Here is a 24,859-nt window from a genome sequence, read left to right as displayed (position 1 = left end):
ACCACATTTGGTCAACAATTGTTCTCTTATAAAGCAGTGAGCCTTTGAAACACTTTTCCAAACAAAATTATTTCTTGGAGAAACTAAAGTATATTTACATGCCTGACCAAACATCCATTTTCTTCCGCTTTATCCGGGGCCGGGTAGCGGGGGCAGCAGTCTCAGCAGAGATGCCCAGACTTCCAGATCCGCAAACACCTCTTCCAGCTGTTCTGGGGGGACCCCGAGGCCACACCAGACCAGCTCGGAGACATAGTCCCACCACCGTGTCCTGGGCCTTCCCACGAGGCCTTGTCCCACTAGGACATGCCTGGAACACCTCCCGTGGGAGGCGACCAGGAGGCATCCGAAACAGATGCCCGAGCCACCTCGGTGTGAAGGAGCAGCGACTCTACTCCGAGCTCCTCCCGAGTAACTGAGCTCCTCACCTGATCTCGAAGGGTGCCCAGCCACCCTGCGAAGGAAACTCATTTCAGCCGCTTGTATTCGCGATCTCGTCCTCACCTCATGGTCGTCAAAGCAAACCTGGACACACTGAGTGACTGTGATATGAACAGTGTAAACTGTGAGTGAAAGTTTCCTGAAGTGGAAAGTGTTTTTATGAAGTGAAGTAACGAATAATGATGTATTATTCTTCTGTTTACATTTTATGAACTATTTTAAGGATAACATCAACCTGTCCAGGGGCTGCGGGTGAAAATTAGCATTTTTTTCCTATAACCTGGCACATGACTTCTTTTGTGAATCGTCCCTGATCTAATAAAATAACAATTCTGCTTTCTGGTTCCAAGTGACAAATATGTTAGTATAGGTATCGGAAAAAAAAGAGCGTACAGGTATCGATAAAGTTTTGTTAAAGTACCCGATTAAAAAAAAACGGTGGAGGTTATGTTCGCTGCTTGGCTGGAAGCCGGGGCAGATCTTGAGCGGTGGCCCAGTAAAGGTCTCGTCACTCCAGCTGCCACCCCACTGATGTCAGCCAGGTTTTGTCTAAATTCTAGTGTCGTCAACAACCTGGCACTTTATAAATGCATTGTTTCAAGGACTAGTTACAATCCAGATCTTCAAAGCCTGATTCATTTAATAGTTTTCTTGGTCTGTATAACTAATGTTATGTCTCACATCTAATCTAGAAGCTACTTGGTCCTCACAGAGGCTCACTCTCAGTTATTATATTTATTGATAGGACAAAGAATTATAACAACTTTATAGTTAAATAAGCCCCTACTTATAATATGGACAAAAACAATTGCCTTGCACACAAGCAATGTAAAATGTGTTGCCACCCGGTGATTTTTGTCCTAGATCCGCCCCTGGCTGGAAGAGCTTCCCCCACAGACCTCAGTTAACCTCTTAACCCCCGCCTTAACCAAGCAAAACTTCTTGAGTTTGGCTTTACCCAAAACTTCAAGCTTCTTTTAGAGCGTCCAAAAAATTTATTTGGCGACAAAAATGAGGCGTAAATGAGGATGAAAACGCAGAAAAAAAAGGCAACATAAAAGTGATGAAAAAGCAACAAAATAGTCGACAAACACACAGCAAAACAGACGACAAAAAACGGATAAAAAAAAGCAGTGAAAACACAAAAGTAACGAAAATCTTAGGTCAGTTTTGTAGGTCTTAGCTTTCAAATGAAGTGTTACACTGACCTATAGGCTGTGAGTTCCAGTCGAGAAGCTTTGAGATTTGGGTAAAGCTGAGCTGGAGAAAGTTGTTCTCGACTAAGGCGGGCTTAAGGGGAAAACTGCCAAAATATTTCACTGTAATTGGCTTAAATGTCTTGAATTGAGGAAATGTTTCTTGTTTTGAGCGGTTTTCACTCATTTCGACTTTTTTTTCTAATCTGACCAAGTTTACGTCGCTAGTTTGAGGACATTTCAGACCAGTTCTGAGGTAAATCTCGCTTTAAATAAGAAAGTAAAATTGCCAATGAGATAAGACCGATTTTCTTACCCCATTGGCAAAGAAAATTACTTGAAATAAGGACAAAATGTATCGAAACGAGTCAGAAACATCTCAGAACAAGTGAAATAATCTGGGACAAATGACCACCTACATTTTACCTAGTCAAAACAACTCAAATTTGGATTATTATGCTCAAACTGAGACATTTCTACTAATCTAGTTAATTACTTTTTGCAGTGTATAGTAGTAGTAGTAGTAGTTTATTCGGTCAGTTCATTCATTCCTTTAAACGTAAAAACATTTCCAATTCTTTGTGGACAACACGACCGAAAGGGTTTAGGCTGAAGTGAAAATTTATAACGCCTAACCCAGTTTACAGACTTCCACGAGAGAAAACAAAAACAAAACACAAACATTAATAATGAACAATATCAAGTGTTAAACAGAAGAGAAAAAAGCATGAATCTGAAGTTAGTAACATAAATTTCAATATTCCAACAAATATGTATACAAACATTTGTTTTAAGTTAATTTAGTTGAAACTAAATCATGTCATCATTATTTTTTTAATTTATTTTTCTTACTTTATTCCTCCTAAGCTTATACATTCTTGAATTTTAGAAGCTTTCAACAACTTTTTGAAAGCTTTGACTGTTTGGGACAGTTTTAACTGATCTTCCAGGTCGTTCCACAGATTAACACCTCTTACAGAAATACATCGACTCTTTTTATTCTTTTTCGCTTTTGCTTTTTTGAAAATAGCAGTTCCTCGGAGGTTATACTGACTTTTCCTGTGTTCAAAAAGCTCCTGGATGGGAGGAGGGAGAAGATTGTTAAATGCTTTGTGCACTATTACTAATGTATTTATATCAACAAGATCATGGATTTTCAGTAGGCTCAGCTCTACAAAGATAGGGTTCGTTGGTGCATAGAAATCTGCTTTAGTGATAATTCTTATTGCCTTTTTTTGGAGTAGGAAAATAGGATGAGTATTGGATTTATAATTGTTTCCCCATATTTCCAGGCCATAATTTATAGATAAATATATAGATGAAATTATGTCCATTTTCTGTGTATTACAGTCAAGTTCAGCTGTGCGGAGAATCAATGGTGAAATAAACAAACAAACATGGCTCGTTACAGCCGTAAAGGCAAATCTCATTAACACAGTATATGGGCTGGAAAATGAAACACCAAATGTTCTGTATAAGATTAGTCACAGTTTTTTTTATTAAAAGCCTCCATAAAATAAAACAAACCATTACAAATACATCTGTAATACAGTAAAAAGGCAAACGCAGTGACACAGTGGAGTTCATATTTTCACATTGATGCCGGTTGACACAAAGACACAAAGAGACGACGACGTTCATAAAGAAATGCGAGCTCGGAAGGTTAGTATAAAAACTGACGGTCGTTTTTGAAAAGTATAAAGATAGACAAACGATAAACACAGGCTGGTTTCTTCAGTAGTAGTACACAAAAAAACGATTACCTTCACGTGTAACACAGCACAAAATACTACAGTGAAAAATCAGCGTCTCCTCGCAGCTCACGCCTGCCCCCTGGTGGACACGACAGGAACCGCTCTCAGTATATGCCAGGAATAGTTCTTTTTTTTTCCACTGGTGTTTTGTGATTTCACACAGCGACGGCGCGGACCAGGGCGGGGGCTTTCACGGGGGCGGAGGGAGGGGACGCTTTGCCTTTGTATCCCAGAGTCCGGATGTGTTTCTGTAAATGTGTGATCCACTTCTCCTGCACCGACAGAGGCCCGTGAAACACCTCCTCGCAAAACCTGAAGGAGACGACAAGACTGACACTTACTTCAATCACTCACGGATACTTCTCACAGCGATATATCAACCTTTAAAAACATCTCGTCATGGGAATGATTTCTATTATACACTTTTGTATCACTTGTCGGCAGTGTTAATTTTGACAACATACTTTAATCTAGTCTAAGTCTTTTGACGAAAATGTAATGCGATTTTGGTCTAGTTTTAGTCCAAAAAAAACATCTTAAATTTTAGTCTAGTTTTAGTCGACAAAAATTGCAAGTAAATTTAGTCGACTAAATTTAAGACGAATTTAGTGGACTTTGCATTGATAATATTCATTATAATCATATTTAATCTTGTTCCTCGGCTTCATGGAGCTTCTCCACATGAACAAAGCTCAGAGCTGATCCTTTGGCAGAGAATTTACATGATCTGAGGCTCTTTCAGACGGTCAATAGAAGTTTGGATGATTTTAGTCTCTCCTTTTCATTTTTATTTAGTCTTATTTTAGTCGACTAAAATATCTGGACATTTTAGTCATAGTTTTAGTCTCATGAGAAACTTTTAATTTAGTTTTAGTCCAATTTTAGTCGTCAAAAATATCACTTTGACTAAAATTAAGACTAAATATTTTAGTCTGCTTGTCGGATTACGTCAGGCATAAAACATAAACTAGGCTTTTAGGCTCAAATGTTCCTCAATACTCATTTCACCAAACACTTTTTTACTGGGAACTAAGTGATTATTTTTGGAGAATACGTCTGAATTCTATTTAAGAAATCTCACTCTTTTTACGAAATGCACGGTAAAAATAAAGTTGCCTTGCCTAGAATAAAAAATGTACAGTGTATGTATAAATCAATACGTTTTACATTTTACAAAAATAATAATAATAACACCTATTATTTGCACAGTGCTATAAATTGATCTGATCATTAAAACTTATACATAACAAATATGTTAGATCTTTAACAACATTTCAAAATAATAATAATAATAATAATAATGCATTGGTTTTATATCGCGCTTTTCTGGACACTCAAAGACGCTTTACATTGCATTATTCATTCACTCCATACTCGGTGGTGGTAAGCTACTATTGTAGCCACAGCTGCCCTGGGGTAGACTGACGGAAGCGAGGCAACCAGTCTGCGCCATCGGCCCCTCCGATCACCACCAACCACTCACTACATTCGCTAGGCTTCCTGGTGTTACCAAACGGTCTCCCATCCAAGTACCGACCAGGCCCTTCCCTGCTTAGCTTCCAAGGTCTGACGGGATTGGGCAGAGCGAAGGCGGTGTGGCCAAAAACTAAAATACAAACCCTTGACCACTCCAGCAGTGGCAGATTTGATTTTATTACTTTAGGTCAGGGGTGCCCATGGCGGGTCGTGGGCCACATATATTGTAAAGGACTGTGGCCTCATAAAGAACATCTTACACTTATTGTACTTCATCAGCCTGTGTCACACGTTTCTCAAAGTGCTAAAAAGTCATTATTCATTCACTCCTCATCCGATGGCAGTAAGTTACTATTGCAGCCACAGCCGCCCTGGGGCAGACTGACCATTTACCACGTGGCTATGATATGCTGTTTACATCCTGATCTCTTATTATGTCAGTGCCCTCTGCTGGACACGTGTGGAATTCTTCCATTTTTTACTTTACACTGCCCCCTAGAGGCTGGAATGAGCATTCTGGTTATTCTTTAAAAATCCATAACTCTGCACAGGAATGGGCTTGAGACTTTTTATTTTGCTCAGGAATTCCTGCTCCTCGAAGGGCCACATAAAACATCTCTCGGGCCGCTTGACCTTGACACATGTGCTTTAGGTGATTCAATCATCGTTTCTGTCCCAGCTTTGATAAGCTCCCGCTATTAACGGATACTTGGAGCCGATACCCATTATCGTATTTTTTTCGGCTACAAAATCCGATACCAGCATCACATCGGTGCATCCCTATTTACTTGTGGTCATTAAAAAAACAATCATATCAAGTGCTTTGTGAAGTTTTTGTACTATTTGTGGTACAAAAACTTTTTTACAGTGGCCTGATCCTTTAAAAGACATAGTTTATCTTTTTTAACAAATGATTATGAGCTGCTGCCAACTTTGTATCTAACCTTTTCTTGCCCTGATTTTTTTTCCTAGATCCGCCCCTGGCTGGAAGAGCTTCCCCCACAGACCTCAGTTAACCTCTTAACCCCCGCCTTAACCAAGCAAAACTTCTTGTGTTTGGCTTTACCCAAAACTTCAAGCTTCTTTTAGAGCGTCAAAAAAATTAATTTGGCGACAAAAATGAGGCGTAGGATGAAAACGCAGAAAAAAGGCAACATAAAAGTGATGAAAAAGCAACAAAATAGTCCACAAACACACAGCAAAACAGACGACAAAAAACGGATTAAAAAAAAGTAAAATTGCCAATGAGATAAGACCAATTTTCTTACCCCATTGGCAAAGAAAATTACTTGAAATAAGGACAAAATGTATTGAAATGAGGCAGAAACATCTCAGAACAAGTGAAATAATCTTTAAAAGACATGGTTTATCTTTTTTAACAAATGATTATGAGCTGCTGCCAACTTTGTATCTAACCTTTTCTTGCCCTGATTTTTTTCATAGATCCGCCCCTGGCTCTTCTTGCCCTGTCCCAACGTTTTGCGAGACATGTTTCTTTCACAGTCAAGTTGAAATATGATGGTTTGTAAATCAGATTCCAGTTTTGCAGATGTTTTACTAAAATCCCAGCCTTTCAGTGTTATCTTGGAGCTAAACCCAAACAAAGCCTCACCTGCACTTGAGGGAGTAGACCTTCCCCACTACTTTGACCAAAGGCGTGAGCGGAGGCTTGGGCAGCATGGCGGGGATGCTGCCGGGACGCGCCGCAGGCTGAGAGCTGGAGTCCTGGATCACCTCCACCACAGCGGGGGGCGGTTTCGGTGCATGAACCACTGCTGTAACAAAGCACAGCATGATGTGGATGCTCTCTGATTGAAAAAGTGAAAAGCGGTTTCTTCAGTCACCTTTGGGGGCGAGCGCACCGGGATCCACAGCCTGTACATGGCTGTGTTTAAATGAGCTGCTCACGGTGACTTTCTCCTTCAAACTGCCCTGAACGGAGTCAGAGTCTGTCGACGCAGACGGGGACGACGGTCTCTGGGTCTGGAGATAGGAAGTACATGTTTCAAAATGTCAGCAGTGCCTTCGGAAATAAATATACAGTACATAGTATACCAACTTTTTTGCAGTATTTTGTTGTTTTTCAATGTTTTAAAAATCAAATTCAAATTTAGATAAAAAATTCTGATAACATTGGACTTAAAGTGCATATAACAGGTTTTAATGCTTTGGAAAATATGACTTATTTATATGGATAACATCTGTTGCATATTGCTCATGTTCGAGCATCATGATCAGTTTACAGAGAAACTTCATTGCAATATTTATTATAATGTTGTAAACGCAGTGATAATTTAGCACTAGTAGTTTAAATTTTTTTGTTTTTAGCGCTACACTGCAAAAAGTAATTAACTAGACTAGTATAAACATCTCAATTTGAGCATAATAATCCAAATCTTAGTTGTTTTGACTGGTTAAGAAGTTCTTGGGCATTTGTCCTAGATTATTTCACTTGTTCTGAGATGTTTCTGTCTCGTTTCGATACATTTCGTCCTTATTTCAGGTAATTTTCTTTTGCCAATGGGGTAAGAAAATTGTTCTTATCTCATTGGCAATATTACTTTCTTATTTCAAGCGAGATTTACCATAGAACTGGTCTGAAATGTCCTCGAACAAGCAAAGTAAACTTGGTCCGATCAGGAAAAGTGTCTAAATGAGCGAAAACCTACATTTCCTCAATTCCAGTCATTTAAGCCAATGCTTGATAATTACTTTTTGCAGTGTAGCAACAGAGCAGTGAAGCTTATCCGATTGGCGTTGACGTCTAACAAGTTTATTTGGGAAACATCTGCCAAATAACCGTTTAAAATTGTTTACCTTCTTCTTCCTGTTAGTGTCCAATAAGGACGTGAAACTATAAACATCACAAAAATGGCCAATCCAAAGGAAGCCGTGTACAATCTTTAGCAAAATCTTAAATTTAATCGTGTTAACTATGTTCTAACAAAAATTGTTGTGTCTAATGTGTCATTATGCGCTTTAATGCTTTTTAACCTCTTAACCGTCACCTTAACCAGTTCGGCTTTACCCAAGTCTAAAAACACAGGCCTTGTGTTTCCATGCGTTGTCGTCACTTTTTTGTTATGTTTTTGTTACTTTTTCATCACTTTTTGTGGTCTTTTTTGATGTGTTTTTGTCACGGTTTTGTTGTTGTCCTCATTTACATCTTGTATTTCTTGTGATTTTGGTCTTTCAGGAAATTGTTAGATTTTGGGTAATGCCTGGATACCTAGATAGTAACTGGAGAAAAATTGCTTTTGAAGGTGGGGTTAAGAGGTTAATGCCATTTTAATGCCCAAATACGATCATTAAACAGACAAAATCTGTACATTTCAGCCAAAACTGCAACTGAACACGTTTTAGACGATAATTTTGATATTTTCGATCAAGTTATGCCATAAAAATCGTTGAGTTGTATCAAAGTTTAAATGTAATGAGAACCCTGGAATAATAATTTACAAAAAAAATGTCCACTTTAACATTTTCCTTCAACACAACATTGAAGAAACAGAACTAAAAATGTATTACTCATATTTTTGTACGATTTCCATGTAACAAACCCTGACCTTCCTTATGTACAGGTCTCCCACCCTGTAGCGCTGCATGACCTCCGCCACCTTGGCCGGGTCCTTTCTGATGATGTCACTCAGGAGGTCGATGGGGGAGCCTGTACCGTCCGGCTTCCACTCGATGCCCAGCTGCCGGAGGTGCGCCCGGGCGTGACTCGCCAAAGCTTTGCGGTTGTCGAACTCGAACCCACAAAGTTCACATGCAGCGTCTAAAACTAAGAAGGACAAAACGGTGAGCGAGGAAACTTTTCAGCTCCGTGCAAGTCGGTGCATCATAATCATAAGTGTTATTGTCATTAGATCAACACCGCAAAAAGGAATTGACTAGATTAGCATAAATGTCTCAAATTGAGCATAATAATCCAAATTTGAGTTGTTTTGATTTTAAAAAAAATCCATCAAAAAAGTGACAAAAATCCATCAAAAAAGTGACAAAAATCCATCAAAAAAGTGACAAAAATCCATCAAAAAAGTGACAAAAATCCATCAAAAAAGTGACAAAAATCAATCAAAAAAGTGACAAAAATCCATCAAAAAAGTGACAAAAATCCATCAAAAAAGTGACAAAAATCCATCAAAAAAGTGACAAAAATCCATCAAAAAAGTGACAAAAATCCATCAAAAAAGTGACAAAAATCCATCAACAAAAGACAAAAATCCATCCAAAAAAAAAAAAATCCATCAAAAAAAAAGAAGACAAAAATCCATCAAAAAAATGACAAAACTCCATCAAAAAAAAGGACAAAAATCCATCAAAAAAATTACAAAAATAAAAAAAAAAGTGACAAAAAATCCAAAAATTAAAAATTAGAAAAAAAAATATGAAAAAAATATATATATATATTATAATCGATTTTTTGCGATTATGCTAATTTTGTAATCGTTTACTGTTGTAATCGAAATCGTAATCGAATTTCAATTAATTGCACAGCCCTATAACTAGATTAGCATAAATGTCTCAAATTGAGCATAACAATCCAAATTTGAGTTGTTTTGATTAGTTAAGATGTAGTTGGGCATTTGTCCAAGATTATTTCATTTCTTCTGAGATGTTTCTGACTCAATTCCATACATTTCGACCTTATTTCAGGTCATTTTCTTTGCCAGTCGGGTAAGACAATTGGTCTTATCTCATCGGCAGTTTCACTTTCTTAAGCAACATTTACCTTAGAACTCGTCTGAAATGTCAAACTCCTTCATGGAAAAGTCTGATCTATGATGATCAGACTCTAATGATCAGAGCAATTTATACGAGTTGCTTATATTGTTTTAATCTGAACAGCTTAGGATAGGGCTGTGCAATTAATCGAAATTCGATTACGATTTCGATTACAACAGTAAACGATTACAAAATTAGCATAATCGCAAAAAATCGATTTGAATTTTTTTTTTTCAATTTTTTTCCAATTTTTTTTTTCCAAATTTTTTTTTCCAATTTTTTTTTTCTAATTTTTAATTTTTGGATTTTTGTCACTTTTTTGAAGGATTTTTGTCACTTTTTTTATGGATTTTTGTCTTTTTTTTTTATGGATTTTTGTCACTTTTTAATGGATTTTTGTCTTTTTTTTTAATGGATTTTTGTCACTTTTTTGCAGATTTTTGTCACTTTTTTTGCTGGAGTTTTGTCACTTTTTTTGCTGTATTTTTGTCACTTTTTTGCTGGATTTTTGTCACTTTTTTGCTGTATTTTTGTCACTTTTTTTGCTGGATTTTTGTCACTTTTTTGCTGGATTTTTGTCACTTTTTGCTGGATTTTTTTAAAGGCAACAAATAATCGTTTGAATAATCGTGATTTCAATTATGACAAAAAATAATCGTGATTATTATTTTTTCAATAATCGAGCAGCCCTAGCTTAGGATATTCAGTGCAGAAAAGTCCAGTAGTTTGTGTATTTCCTTTACCGTTTATTAATAAATAGTCTATAACTAATAATTGATCTGATAATTGATCTGTAACATCTTGTTTGCATGAAAAGATCAGACGTTATTGTTCTCACTTTTCAAACTAGCAAAGAAAGAGTCTAAATGAGTGAAAACCGCTCAAAACAAGATATATTTCCTAAATTCCAGTCATTTGCGGCACAATCTCTCCCCTCCCTTTCTCTGTCCACTTCGCAGCGGGGTTATTACAGCTCGCTGTCCTCTGAAAATGTGAAAGGTTGTGACGAAAACTAGTGAGGCTACAACGCGATGAACTTTTGGAAAAATTAGCGCGAGCTGAGGGGAAAGGGAGAGAGCAGACGCTCAGCGGTGCTGGTGACAGAAACGCGTTGGAGCTGCGAGTAACACACTCAGCTGCACATGAGTGATTCTGTGATAAACCCAGATGAACTCGAGTCCAAAGGATTTCTAGGGAGACTTTCAATCAGGAGTTTCGTATCTATGGACGAGCGAATTGGTGTGTGGACAGGCCAAAGAGAAATAGGAGCATTTTTTTCCCCATTTCTCTGCGGCCCGGTAGCAAATACGCCAAAGTCCTGTGATTTAAAGCAGTACTAAGTCACTTATTTACCTTAATAAATCCTTTCCGTAGTCCCTGTGGGGGTAATACAAGTGTTTATGGGATGATTGGAGGGTCTTTCATCTCCCCCTGGTGTCTCTGGCCAGAAAACCATGTTTGCAACTTCACTGCCCCCGGTGCGGAGATAGCAATACACACTAATGTAATCACGAAGAAGAAGCTAACATGCTAACGGGCAAAGCTAACTGCGGGCTAACGTCACTTTAAACAGTATTTACAGCCAAGTTTGAGTGAAAAAAATATTTCTATTGTATAATTGGATGCACAGTAACCCTCTCTCCCTTCGCCTTTCCTGTCTACTCTCCAAGACAATTAATTAATTAAAAAATCGTAACTTGCTACTACACCTGCAAGTTGCGCTTATGGCCTCTAGGGGGAAGAGTTACTTAGTACTGCTTTAAGCCAGTGCTTGATATTTACTTTTTGCAGAGAAGGGCCTATCTCACCGGCCTGGAGGCTAGATTTGATTTGCCGCTGGTCACAGAGATGTTTCAGAGATGCTTCCTGGAGATAAGGCGAGTCTCCATGTGGTCTCCGAATGGTCTCCGACAAGTCTACGTGTTGCGAATATCATTTGTTGCCCTCAACCTGTGAGATGTTTCTGTGACGTCCCAGAGACCTGTTTGACACCAAGGAGATCTCAAAGAGACTCCATACGACTCTTGGTATCCGACATGTTTCACAGGTTGAGGACAACAAATAGTGTTTGCAACGTTGCCGCAGCTGCTTGAGACCAATTGGAGACATCTCCGTGACCAGCGGCAACTCGAGTCTTCAACTAAATGAGTCTTTAGGTCGGTGAGATAGGCCCTTTGAATGCCCAGAATCAATCCGAGTTGCGGAGACATTGCAGAGACCCTTTACGGCCTTTAGCAACAGGAACTATTCTAGCCCATCCATGTCATTCAATCCATCTATCCATGAGCAAAATGTTGTTTAAGCATTTCTTTGTACTTTTGATGTGGTTTCAGTGTGGCCAAAAAGATCAAAACTAGACTATGTAAATCAATAAGGATGTTCACAATTCTATGCCCAAATAACATTGGCAATTACAGCACACAAAGATGCAGGTGATTTGACAGAGAAATGCCAAAAGTCAAATTACTTTACCTCAGTGCAAGATAATACACATGTCCGAATAAATTAACAATGAAACGTTGTCCTAGTGACTTACCAGTAGGGCTGCAACTAACAATTATTTTGGTGAAGATGGCGGCCGCGACACAACGATCTTTCACCAAAGAAAAAAAAAAAAGAGTGGTGCGCACTGAATGGGTGCTGCTGCCGGATGCTCTCTCATCGAATGCAATTTCTCCATCCGTGAGATCAATAAAGTACCATCTTATCTTATCTTATCGTAATCGATTAATCTACCGATTATTTTTACGATTAATCGATTAATCGTTTTGCTGTATTTTTTTTTATTTTTTTTATCACATGGAGCTACAGTGACGCTGCTTGAGGACATGTTGATGGAGTAAACTTAAAATAAACGTTTGTAGGGGGCTCTTTGTGCTAATTCTGATTTCTGATTGGACGAGACAAGACAGATATTTATGAATTTTACAATGTACAAAACAACAAACTTTAAAAACAAAGTAGGTTTTCATCCAAAATACATAATTTTCATGTCTTTTTTGCTCTATTTTAGTCTGTGTTTACTAGAATACGATTAATCGATTACTGAAATAGTTGACAACTATTTTAGTAATCGATTAGTTGTCGATTAATCGATTAGTTGATTCAGCCCTACTTACCAGTCCTTGCAGATTTGCCAGACGGTGATTTCTCCTTCATGGAAAAGTCTAGAGGCGAGTTCGATAGTTTAGACGATTGTTCCCCCAAAACAAGACTTTCCATGGACCTTTTGGGGACTTGGGTCTTTTGTGAAACCGCAGGAGACCCGACAGCGCCAGTTTGCGCCATGACTTCTCTGAGAAGCTCGATCGGCGACGTGTTCATGGGCAACGCGATTCCCAGCGCCCTTAAATGACAACGAACGTGACAGGACAGGGCTTTGCGAGTTTCGAACAGTTGGCCGCAGTAATCGCAAGGGACTGTCGGGGGTTTGTCTGTATCTAAAGAAGGAAATGACAACATGTTACCAAGCTAAAAAAGTGAAGAATTTAACATATAACAGGAGTCAGTTTTACCATCAGTGAGATGTTTCAAGGCAGGTAGAGGAGAGTCGCTTCCACCCATCTGTGCTTCCGTAATACTTCTCTCTGTAGCTTCCGGTTTTGGCTTTCTAAAAAAAGGATCCACGGCAAATCGGAAGCCTTTTTTAGCCTTCGGGCCGCTTTTTGGCATCGAAGGGGACTTTGACGAGATCGGGGAGAGAGTCTGCGAGGGAGGAGAGGACGGCGCAGCTGTGGAGTTGGCTTTGGAAGTCGGTTTCAACACGCCACTCTCCACCAACTCCTGGATTGCTTCGATCGAGGACTCCTTCCCAAGCAAGTCGGTCACCCCAAAGTGTCGCAAATGATAGCGCGAGTGGATGGCCAGGCCTTTGTGGTTTTCGAACGCCTCCCCGCAGAGAACGCAAGCGAAGTGTCCCTTTTTGGGCTGCTTGCTCGGCGTGGACGTGGTCGGAGAGGAGACTTCAGCCGGGCGTTTGGGGGGTTTGGGCAACGGGCTGGACTGGAGCGGCGGGTTCGCTTCGGGGTTGATCGGTTTGAGGTCTTCCTCCTCCATCAGCTGGTAGAGAGTCTCGATGGGGTTGCCGTCGCCGTCCGGGATTCCCAGCTGGCGCAGGTGGGATCGGGCGTGGCTGGACAGGCCCTTGCGGGTTTCGCACCAGCAGCCGCAAAGATGGCACACGTGGAGGTGTTCGTCGGCAGTGTCTGAAAAAAGGTGAAACGAGCGGAAGAGAAAGAAGTTAACGGGAGATTTCGAAGGATTAGTGCCACGTAAACTAAGCGTTAACTGTGCAGGCTGGTTCTTTAAGATGCCAAAAGAATTAAGGTTGTTCCGATACTGGATTTTATGCTGATACCACAGATTTTTTTCAGGTATCAGTTTGTGCCTGGACCGAAACTAATCCGATACCATACAAAGGATGCTTAGAGCTATTAATTATGCAGTGGCCGACGAAAACGCTTAGCCAATTAACCTCTCAACCCAGTGCATTGTCTCCAGTTCGGCTTTACCCAAATCTAAAAGCTTCTCGACTGCAATTTACACCCCTTAGGCCAGTGTAACGACTCATTTGAAAGAGTACACAACTGAGCTAAACTGATCTTTTTGCTCGGGTATTTGCTGTGTTTTACCCGTTCTATTTCATGTCATTTTTACCACATTTTTGTTGCATATTTTATCACCATTTTTGTTTCGCTTCTTTTATTGCATTTGTCACATTTCTGTTGCACTGTCATCTAGCGGTGGGCCAGATCGTATTGCATATCGTTATCGCAATATAATTTGTTGATATCATTGTAGACCCGATATAATTTATGTTGTGCTCAGCTCCATCAGGGCAGCATAAACACTGACTGTGGAACATGGTGACAGGAGCTTAAAGGAATAGGCCACCATTTTTACATACCAAGATATGTTCTTACCTAACCTTAGCCGAGTTAATATATCCCCGTCTGGTCTTTATCCGTGCGCTCTGTCAGGCAAACGGAGCACATACGCAGCCTCTCCCACATGTCATATAGCTCCAAAAAAGCTCACGATAGAAACTACCAAGCTCTTCCACGTGTTCCCTATTTAAATAAAGTTACGTGAAGTGTTTTCATGCGAAGTATATTTACACAGAAATGTTACATGTCGATTTTATAAGCAGATAAAAAGGGGAACTATATTGTGAGGCGTAATGATACGAGGAGTAAAACGTCCGCGCAGTAACTCCTAAAGACTTCCCCCGCTCACTTCCGTCAATAGAAGGGTATATATTAACTCGACTAAGGTTAGGTAAGAACATATCTTTGTATGTAAAAACGGTGGCCTATTGCTTTAAAAAGTAAAATGAAATGAAGGATGTTGGACTGGGCGATATGGCCAAAAATCTTGATTACGATTATAATACATTTTATTTGAAATAAACTTTAAAAAGCCTCCTGATCCTCCAGCCCTAGAAGGATGTAAACTGCATGAGAGGATCATATTTGCCAAGAAATTAGTATGAAAAAACAAAACAATAAAATATCAATGAGTAAATCTTCCCAATTGGCGTGAGGCTGAGATTTTGAAGTAATTTGTCCATTGTCAATTATATCGTCAAATATATCGTTATCGTGATATTTCTTTTTTTTTATTATCGTGATATAGATTTAAGGCCCTGCCCTACTTTCATCGCTATTTTTGCTGCTCTTTCGTCGCCATTTTGACGCATTTTTTCAAGATTCGAAAAGCATTTTTGGGCAACACGGTGGCGCAGCGGTTAGCACTTGTGCTTCACAGCTAGAAGGTCCCGAGTTCGATTCCCACCTGGACACACTGCAAAAAGTGAATATCAAGCATTGGGCTTAAATGACTTGAATTGAGGAAATGTTTCTTGTTTTGAGCGGTTTTCACTCATTTAGACACTTTCCCTGATCGGACCAAGTTTACTTTGCTTGTTCGAGGACATTTCAGACCAGTTCTGAGGTAAATCTCGCTTGAAAGAAGAAAGTAAAATTGCCAATGAGATAAGACCAATTTTCTTACCCCATTGGCAAAGAAAATGACCTGAAATAAGGACGAAATGTATCGAAACGAGTCAGAAACATCTCAGAACAAGTGAAATAATCCAGGACAAATGCCCAAGAACTTCTTAACTAGTCTAAACAACTAAAATTTGGATTATTGTGCTCAAATTGAGATGTTTATACTGATCTAGTTAATTACTTTTTGCAGTGCAGGGCCTTTCTGTGTGGAGTTTGCATGTTCTCCCCGTGTCTGCGTAGGTTTTCTTCCGGGTGCTCCGGTTTCCCCTACCACTAAAAACATGTACAATAGGCCAGGCTGAGTGAGAATGTGTTTGAGAGTGTGAGTGTGGGACGACGGATGGAAATAAGCCCACGGTTACAATCCGGCGTGGTGTGTTTACATGCATGAGTCCCTTGTATGTTCATCAACATGCACTGTACCAACCAAATAAACAATAAAGAAGCTTTTAGATTTGGGTGATGCCAAACTGGAGAAAATGTGCTCAGTTCAGGTGGGAGTTAAGAGTTGAAAAATGGGGGAAAAGTGCAAATGTAGAGATTGTATTTATCATTTATTGAACGATAAGTTGATATAGTAATCATTGAGACAGCCCTATTTTGTTAATTTAGTCTTAAAAGTGGAAGCAGAACAGAATAGAGACCTGAAAGTAAAACTAGAACATTTTTTTAGATGCTAATAAAATCAGAGACACTGTCCAGTCACAGCCTTTTCATAGCAATGAGTCGGCACTTTTAAGGGTTTTTTAATGACATGCTTTTAATGACTGATTTGGCCGATTCTGCCATTTTATTGCTTTCAGATCCGATTTCTGCTTTTGACACAGTTGACCACGCAACTCTTTTATCTCGTCTTGAAAACTGCGTGGGCGTCAGGGGAATCGCCCTGGACTGGTTCCACTCTCGCCCGTCAGAGCTGGGGGACTCCGCGGTGAAGGGGGGCAGAAGCTGTGGTGGAGTCCCCCAGGGATCAATTCTCGGCCCTGTTCTTTTTATATTGTACCTCCTCCTTCTCGTCAGCTTTTAAATAAAAACATGGCATTCAGAATTATATTCATGCTGATGACACCCACATTTATTTGCCTAACAAATAACAGTAGTTGGCCCCTGGCACCCTTGCCTTAATGACGTCAAGGTTTGGTTACAATACCAATACCTGAAAGATTCTTTTTCCGATACCTATACTAAAATATTTGTTGTCTAGAATCATAAAACAGAACAATAATGTGTGGAAGATCTGCAAACATATTCTGTTTCCTCTACAATGTCAAAAAATATGTGAAAAATGGTTAATCATTTCTCAGTTTCTGCCCCCCTTCACTGTGGAGTCCCCCAGGGATCAATTCTCGGCCCTGTTCTTTTTTACATTCTCTTCTCATTCAGCTTTTAAATAAACATGGCATTCAGTATCATATTTATGCTGATGACACCCACATTTATTTGCCTAACAAAGAGAACAGTAGTTGCCCCTGGCACCCACGCAGAAGTGCCTTAATGACATCAAGGTTTGGGTGGCTCAAAATGTTTTAAATCTAAATGAGAGCAAAACTGAGGTGACTGTGTTTGGGCTCAGTGCTAACTTTAAAGCTCCTCCGTCTTAAGACTTGGGCTGGGTACCGTTATATTTTTCAATACCGGTACTTTAAAGGAATAGGCCACCGTTTTTACATACTGAGATATGTTCTTACCTTAGCTTTGACGAGTTCTTTAGGGCCTGTCTGATCTTCCCCCGTGCCTTCAGTCACGTAAACACAGCGCAGACGGCGTTAGCATTTAGCCTCTCCCTCTCTCCTCTATAGCTCCAAAACAGGGAAAACGTGGAAGAGCTTGGTAGCTTCTATCTTGACCTATTTAAATATGGTTACGTGAAGTGTTACACTACAAAGTATAATTACACAAAATTAAACAATGTGGATTTTCTAAGCGGATAAAAGGGGGAACTATATTGTAAGGCGTAATAATACCAGGAGTAGTTTGGCATCCGTACAGTAAAGTGAAGATTACTGCGCGGATTTCGAACTACTCCTGGTATTATTACGCCTTACAATATAGTTCCCCCTTTTATCCGCTTAGAAAATCCACATTGTTTAGTTATAGTGGAGAGAGGGAGAGGCTAAATGCTAACGCCGTCTGCGCTGTGTTTACGTGACTGAAGGCACGGGTGAAGATCAGACAGGTCCTACAGAACTCGTCAAAGCTAAGGTAAGAATATATCTCAGTATGTAAAAACGGTGGCCTATTCCTTTAACTATACTTGGTTTACTATATGTGCACAATATTTTTTCTGATACCTATACTAAAATATTTGTTATCTAGAACCAGAAAACAGAGCAATAATGTGTGGAAGATCTGCAAATTTACAATATCACGTTAATCTCCAATGTGAAGAAGTATGCGAAAAATTGGGCAAATATTTCTTTTTTTAATAAACAATTGGCAAAAAATAAGGGGAAAATGTGTAAAAAAAAAAGAAAATGGGGCAAACATTCAGAAAAAAATGGGGAAAAAGCATTTTTTTGGGCCACTATTTTTAATACTGTCCCTGGAACCAACAGCGTCAAAACTGTATTTTTGTTTCTGTACCTGCTTTGGATACTTTTCAGTAGTACCTAAACTTTTTTTCCGCTTGAGTTGTGTGGTCCTCTGTTGTCTTATATTTTAATCTTTTGTTAACTAATTGCATTATCTTATACATATTCATTATCTTTAACATATTGGTAACACTTTGGAAACGCTTTGTTTATCGAAATGAAGTGGATTGTATTGAACTAAGTATCGGTATCGGATTGAAAAAAAAATGGTATCGGAGCAACACAACAAATACATCCTTACACAAAAATCCAGATACACACACCAATATGAGTAAATTTTGATCTTTTCTCAGTGATTAAATGGTCTTTCCAAATAACACACATAGCTTATTCCTCGCATTAATCGGCTTGTTGCACAATGTGGCTACGCTAGTTCCTCTGAGCTGAAGCTGTGGGCGCTAGTACTTCCTGTTCGTATTCATTTCCATTAAGATTAGCTCAGACCAGTGAGTTCCTGGTAGAAATATTTCCATAGAGGAGACGTTTATGTTTTTGTAAGGATCAGTGAGTTTGTCTTGAAGCTAAAGGCTAATTTAACCTCTTAACTCCCGCCTAAACCGAGAGGATCTTTTTCCTCACGTCATCAGATTTTTTTTTTCATCATTTTTTTTGTTGGGTATTCAACTCATTTTTGTAGCTTTTTTTTTCCATTTTTTTGTCACTTTTTTCTTTTTTTCGTCAATTTTTTATCACATTTTTGTCACATTTTTGTAATTTTTTCATCAATTTTTCGTCACTTTTTTGTCCATTTTTTATCACATTTTGTCACATTTTTGTCACATTTTAGTCATTTTTTGGTCACATTTTTTTTTTTTTTTCGTCAATTTCTTGTCACATTTTTGCCATTTTTTGGTCACATTTTTATCACATTTTTGTAATTTTTTTGTCACATTTTAGTCATTTTTCGTAAATTTCTTGTGACATTTTTGTGACACTTTTGCCACTTTTCCATCATTGTTTTCGTCGAGAAAACGTGCTCGGCTCAGGTGGGAGTTAAGCGGTTAATGCATTACACAACTTGAAATAGTGCCTTTATATATATATTTTTTTTATAGCACGTTAGCCTTTAGCTTCAAGACAAACTACCAATCCTTCATGATCACAGGCGTCTCTGATCTGAACTTCATGATTTGAACACAATAAATGATCATCTACCGGGAACTCACCGCCCACAACATAATCTTTAGAAAATATGATTATTATTCCAGGAAAAGAAAACAGACAGGAAGTCCAGGCGCTCACACCTTCAGGTCAGAGGAACTAGCATAGCCACACCGCGCAACAAGCCAATTTGATTCTGCACAACACAAAGTCAATTGAGACCAGCATACTACTTAATTAATTATGCACTGTAGTTGCAGAAACACAACACGGCTCCAGACTAACCTAATGTGATGGGAGCGTCTGTTTCCAGCGGAGCCCATAGTGGCTTGGTTAAGGTTTCTAAGGTGGAAGAGCTTCCCGAGTCGCTTAATCTAGACTCAACCATCTTAAGTGCGGATGCGGATAATGGTAGAAGAGAAGTGCCTTGTGGGGTTGTGGAGACTCTATGCCCTGCGGTGAACGGGCTGCCCTCTTCCTCACATAATGGACTTGCCCCACGGTGTGACCTTTGTCGGGCTGGGCTGAAATCAGAAACACCGGGGTGCGCTTTGAAACTTGAAAACGCTCCATCTCTGTCTTTTATAAGTTGGTATAGGAGGTCTATGGGAGCAGCGCCTGGTTCTGATACACCGAGCTGGCGGAGGTGCACCCGGGCATGGTTGGCGAGCCCCCGTCGCGAGTCAAAGAATGAGCCACACACTTCACACACGATCAGCTGAGCAGGTGCTGTGGGCCAGTTCACATGAGACATCAATGCAATAACAAAAACTCAACACAACAACTTAACACAAAGCGATGCTTAGCTGGTTTTCGCTAGCTCAACTTGGGCATTATGGTACGACGGCGTATTAGGGTCATCCAGTGACGGGGGGGGGGGGAAATAAAACGATTTGCGAGTCAAAACAAGCAACTCTGTCAGAAAAAAGTTGCAATTTTGAAACATGCAAAAGTTGTGAGAGGAAAAGAGCAAATGTTCTTGATTTGTGAGAAAAAAACAGTAGAAAATTTGCCAGAAGAAAGTGGAAAGTTTGCCAGAAGAAAATACATCCGGGTTGGCTGAGATAAATGCTAACAGCGCAGCAGCTACGCTAACCCAGATGTACCGATTTTGGTGAATATTACTTTTATAGCAGTAAGTACAGCATTTTTGGCTAATGGGCCTGATAAATAAGCATGTTCACTAACTCTCTGTTGAGTTTCAGAAATATTGATTGTGGTATGAAAGAGTTTTTTGTAGTTTCTCGTAGGGCTGTGCAATTAATCGAAATTCGATTACGATTTTGATTACAACAGTAAACGATTACAAAAATAGCATAATCGCAAAAAAAATCGAATATAATTTTTTTTTTTCAATTTTTTCTTTTTTTTTCTTCAAATGCTTTTTTTTTTTCAATTTTTTTTTCACATTTTTTTTTCTAATTTCTAATTTGGGGATTTTTGTCACTTTTTGGATGTTTTTTTGTCTTTTTTCTGCTGGATTTTTGTCTTTTTCTGCTGGATTTTTGTCTCTTTTTTTGCTGGATTTTTGTCACTATTTTTGCTGGATTTTTGTCTTTTTTCTGCTGGATTTTTGTCTTTTTCTGCTGGATTTTTGTCACTATTTTTTATGGATTTTTGTCACTATATTTGCTGGATTTTTGTCTTTTTTTGCTGGATTTTTGTCATTTTTTTGCTGGATTTTTGTCTTTTTTTTATGGATTTTTGTCACTTTTTCTGCTGGATTTTTGTCTTTTTTTGCTGGATTTTTGTCACTTTTTTTGATGGATTTTTTTAAAGGCAACAAATAATCGTTTGAATAATCGTGATTTCAATTATGACAAAAATAATCGTGATTATTATTTTTTCAATAATCGAGCAGCCCTAGTTTCTCGCACATCTGCGGACCCGGAAGTAGAGCTTAACAATTCAGCTACTTTTATTTTGGAGGCGAAAGTTCTATGCACCTGCCTCTCCTGCTTTATTTATTGAAGATTATCATTTCTTAGATTTAAAATGTAATAATTACAATTTAAGATCTTCATTAACAAATACTTAATTTCCCCTCCCCGTGAAAAGGAGAGTATTATCTCCAAATTGGTAAAAAAAAATGAAAATTGCATAATAAGATCCAGATATTTATCATTTCCGCTCCTAAAATGAAAGAAGTGCAATTTAAAACCATGAATGATATATACCCTTGTAAATAATTTTTAAGAATTAGATACCAATTTCAAGATATGTAAATTTTGTCAAATTGATATCGAATCTCAAGAACATTTATTTTCTGAATGTAGCAATGTGAAGAAATTTTGGGTTGAGTTATACGATTGGTTGACGGTAAAGAACAACGTACCCATGTTGGATTATAATTGTGTCAAATTTGGAGTATTTATGAAAGACAAAAAGATAGAATATATGTATAATAATTTGATAATTCTGAGTATATTTTATTCACATATATGTAGATTTCTGAATGTAAATCCCAATTTTGTTCCTTTAAAAAATGAACTGATGTCCTTGTATAAGTCTCTTAAAATTCTAGAATGTAAAAGTGCCTTACTATGTGAAAAATTATCTGTATATATGAGCTAATAGGGCTGTGCAGTTAATCGAAATTCGATTACGATTTCGATTACAACAGAAAACGATTACAAAATTAGCATAATCGCAAAAAATCGATTATAATTTTTTTTTCAATTTTTTTTTTCTCCAATTTTTTTATTTTTTTTTCCTTTGGCCATTTTTTTTTTTGCAAAGCAGACTTGCGTTTTTTCAGGCCGCTGGGATTATTTTCCCTTCGCTTTTCTCGTGCCATGGCTCATGCTTTTGTCTGACATGAAAACAACCGGCGCTGCGTGATGATGTCATCAGGCCGCGCTGCTCAGTTTGCTTGTGCAGGTGTGAGGGCTGGCCAGCAGGGGGCAGGTGTGAAACAGAGACCTCTTTAATCAAGGCGTACTTGAAATCGTTTGTACTTTTATGACTGTCCAGAAAACATAAAGTGTAGTGTAGTCTTTTGATTAATAAATAAATAAAATAAAGATAGACTTTTTTTTAAAGGCAACAAATAATCGTTTGAATAATCGTGATTTCAATTATGACAAAAATAATCGTGATTATTATTTTCTCAATAATCGAGCAGCCCTATGAGCTAATGCCCTGATGTTTTAGTAACAAATGTTTATTTATTTTTTTGTTTATTTTTTGATGCTGCTTAGATTTTCATGCACAGCAGTCATTTGTATTGCCTTTTTTGATTAAGATACATTGTCATTTGACTTTGCAATTTAAAAAAAAAAAAAAAAAAAAAAGAAGAAGTTCTATGCACATAACGGAAACATCTTTTTTTTTTAAATCTAGCAAATATTACACTTTTTTTCTCATAAACTTGCGACTTTTTAGGCAAGAGTTGTTATATTTTTTTCTCATAAATTTTCAACTTTTTTTTCCTCCTAGATTTGCATGTTTAAACTCGAAAATCTTTTTGTTTTTCCCCCCGTCACTAGATGGCCCTAATACTCAGTCATATTATGGCACAATTGACATAAAGTCAGATTAGGTTTGGAGCAAATGATAATAATAAAAAAAAGGGAAAAAAAAGAATGGGTATGAACTTACATTTGCCCATGAGGTGTATACAATGGTAATAGGATGATCATTTAGCATCTCCGAGTAGACTCTCTTACCTTGTTGGTCCATGGCTGGCTCTTATGTCGAGGGTTAAAATAGCTTTCTCTGGTCAGTTAAATCAATGTTGCAATAGTTAACCTCTGACAAACGGGTTGTCTTTTCACGGGGAGGTCTTTCCCGACGGTCTTTTGTTGTTTTGTTCTGCACGTCGTTAGCATTAGCAGCTTCTCACACAGAACCGACTTCTTTTTTCATACTCGAAATACGACACACTCACGTAGTTATTGTTACATCGGTGTTTTCGTCCAACCGATTGCGCCCTACAACATGATTTTAATCGTGAACTCTGCACCAGATCCGATCAGATCACATTGCGAGGAACAGGAAAGATTTTTTTTTTTTTTTCCTCCAGCGGATGTGGAAGCGCGTCACCTTTTCAAAATAAAGTGAGTGTAAATAAATTTAGTAGAGGTGGGATTCGACTCTTTTTTTTTTTTTTTTTTTTAATCGACTGAACCCCCGCCTTAACCGAGCACATTTTGTCCAGTTCGATTTTAAACAAATCTAAAAGCTTCTTGGAAAAAAACGCCAAAAAAATTGAACAAGAAAGTGACAAAAAAGTGACAGAAATGCAACAAAAAAGTGAGAAAAATGCAACTAAAAATTGTCAAAAACGCAACAAAAAGTGACAAAAAAGCAACAAAAAGTATGCAACAAAAAGTGACAAAAATACAACAAAATTGACAGAAATGCAAAAAAAAATTGACAAAAATGCAAGAAAAAATAAGAAAATGCAACAAAAAAGGGTCAAAAACGCAACAAAAAATGACAAAAACGCAGTAAAAAAAAAAATCACAAAAGGCGACCAAAAACGCAACAAAAAGGCCACAAAAAGTTGACTAAAATGTGACAAAAAGTGGCGACACCATGAGTAAAAGTGTTGGAGGTCTTAGCTTTCAAATGAGGCAATGTCAAAAACCCAACAAAAGAGTGACATAAACGCAACAGAAAGTGCAAAAAAGTGACCAAAAATGCAACAAAAAGTGATAAAAATACAACAAAATTGACAGAAATGCAAGAAAAAATGAGAAAATGCAACAAAAAAACAACAACAAAAAAGTCACTTAACACAACAGAAAGCACAAAAAAGTGAAAAAAATGCAACAAAAAATGACATGAATGCATCAAAAAAAATCACAAAAGGCGACAAAAAACGCAACAAAACGGCCACAAAAAGTTGACTAAAATGTGACAAAAAGTGGCAACACCATGAGTAAAAGCCTTCAAATGAGGCAATGTCAAAAACCCAACAAAAAAGTGACATAAACGCAACAGAAAGCGCAAAAAAGTGACAAAAAAGCAACAAAAAATGACAAAAATGCAGCAAAAAAAAATCACAAAAGGCGACAAAAAAACACAACAAAAAAGCCACAAAAAGTTGACACCATGAGTAAAAGTGTTGGAGGTCTTAGCTTTCAAATGAGGCAATGTCAAAAACCCAACAAAAAGTGACATAAACGCAACAGAAAGCACAAAAAAGTGACCAAAAATGCATCAAAAAATAAAAAATCACAAAAGGCGACAAAAAAACGCAACAAAAAAGCCACAAGAAGTTGACTAAAATGTGACATAAAGTGGCGACACCATGAGTAAAAGTCTTGGAGGTCTTAGCTTTCAAATGAGGCGATTTTTCCGCTTTTTCTTTTCTTCACATGTGGCTTTTGTTGCTTTTTCATCTGTTTATCGTCGTCCTTTTTGTTGCTTTTTTGACTTTTTTTGTTCACGTTTTGCAATTTTTGTTGCTTCGTTTTTTTTTACTCAAATCTGGTTATCGCCAATATTTTGACTCTTGCGCTCGGCTAAGATCATTCGTAAAAATGATCTTAGCCGAGCAGACTAGTCTACGGAAGAAGGCAGACTACATAACTACATAACCGAGTCACTTTTAT

The 24,859-nt window shown here is 38.2% G+C and overlaps 1 protein-coding gene and 1 long non-coding RNA gene across 4 annotated transcripts in view; one reads left to right on the top strand and one right to left on the bottom strand.

The window, feature by feature from the left end:
• Positions 1 to 24,859, top strand: part of LOC306960925 — a 247,525-nt gene that overhangs the window by 174,194 nt on the left and 48,472 nt on the right. The window lies entirely within an intron of this gene.
• On the bottom strand, positions 3,137 to 23,305 carry LOC306960803 (protein Wiz-like). 3 transcript variants are annotated; one of them, XM_079553367.1, is made up of 8 exons: positions 22,967 to 23,305; positions 19,584 to 20,027; positions 13,111 to 13,800; positions 12,715 to 13,035; positions 8,434 to 8,651; positions 6,712 to 6,850; positions 6,480 to 6,642; positions 3,137 to 3,703 (listed from the first exon to the last, which is right to left on the bottom strand). In XM_079553367.1, exons 1-8 carry the CDS (start codon positions 22,977 to 22,979, stop codon positions 3,547 to 3,549), a joined length of 2,145 nt encoding a protein of 714 aa, XP_079409493.1. In that variant the 5' UTR covers positions 22,980 to 23,305; the 3' UTR covers positions 3,137 to 3,546. The 3 variants fall into 3 exon arrangements, with proteins under 3 accessions (XP_079409493.1, XP_079409494.1, XP_079409495.1); XM_079553368.1 differs by having other exon boundaries at positions 6,480 to 6,639; XM_079553369.1 differs by lacking the exon at positions 19,584 to 20,027.

Source organism: Gobius niger (assembly GCF_951799975.1).
Source record: "Gobius niger genome assembly, chromosome: 3".
In the NCBI taxonomy this organism is placed as follows: domain Eukaryota; kingdom Metazoa; phylum Chordata; class Actinopteri; order Gobiiformes; family Gobiidae; genus Gobius; species Gobius niger.
This window is presented reverse-complemented; position numbering and strand designations above follow the sequence as displayed.

Bases quoted from the DNA above. Each gene is read 5' to 3' on its own strand.
- LOC306960803 (XM_079553367.1), bottom strand. The intron at 13,801-19,583 runs GTTAGTCTGGAG...ACCTTTTTTCAG, and splicing joins AGACGCTCCCATCACATTAG to ACACTGCCGACGAACACCTC. The intron at 13,036-13,110 runs GTAAAACTGACT...TTCCTTCTTTAG, and splicing joins CTTGAAACATCTCACTGATG to ATACAGACAAACCCCCGACA.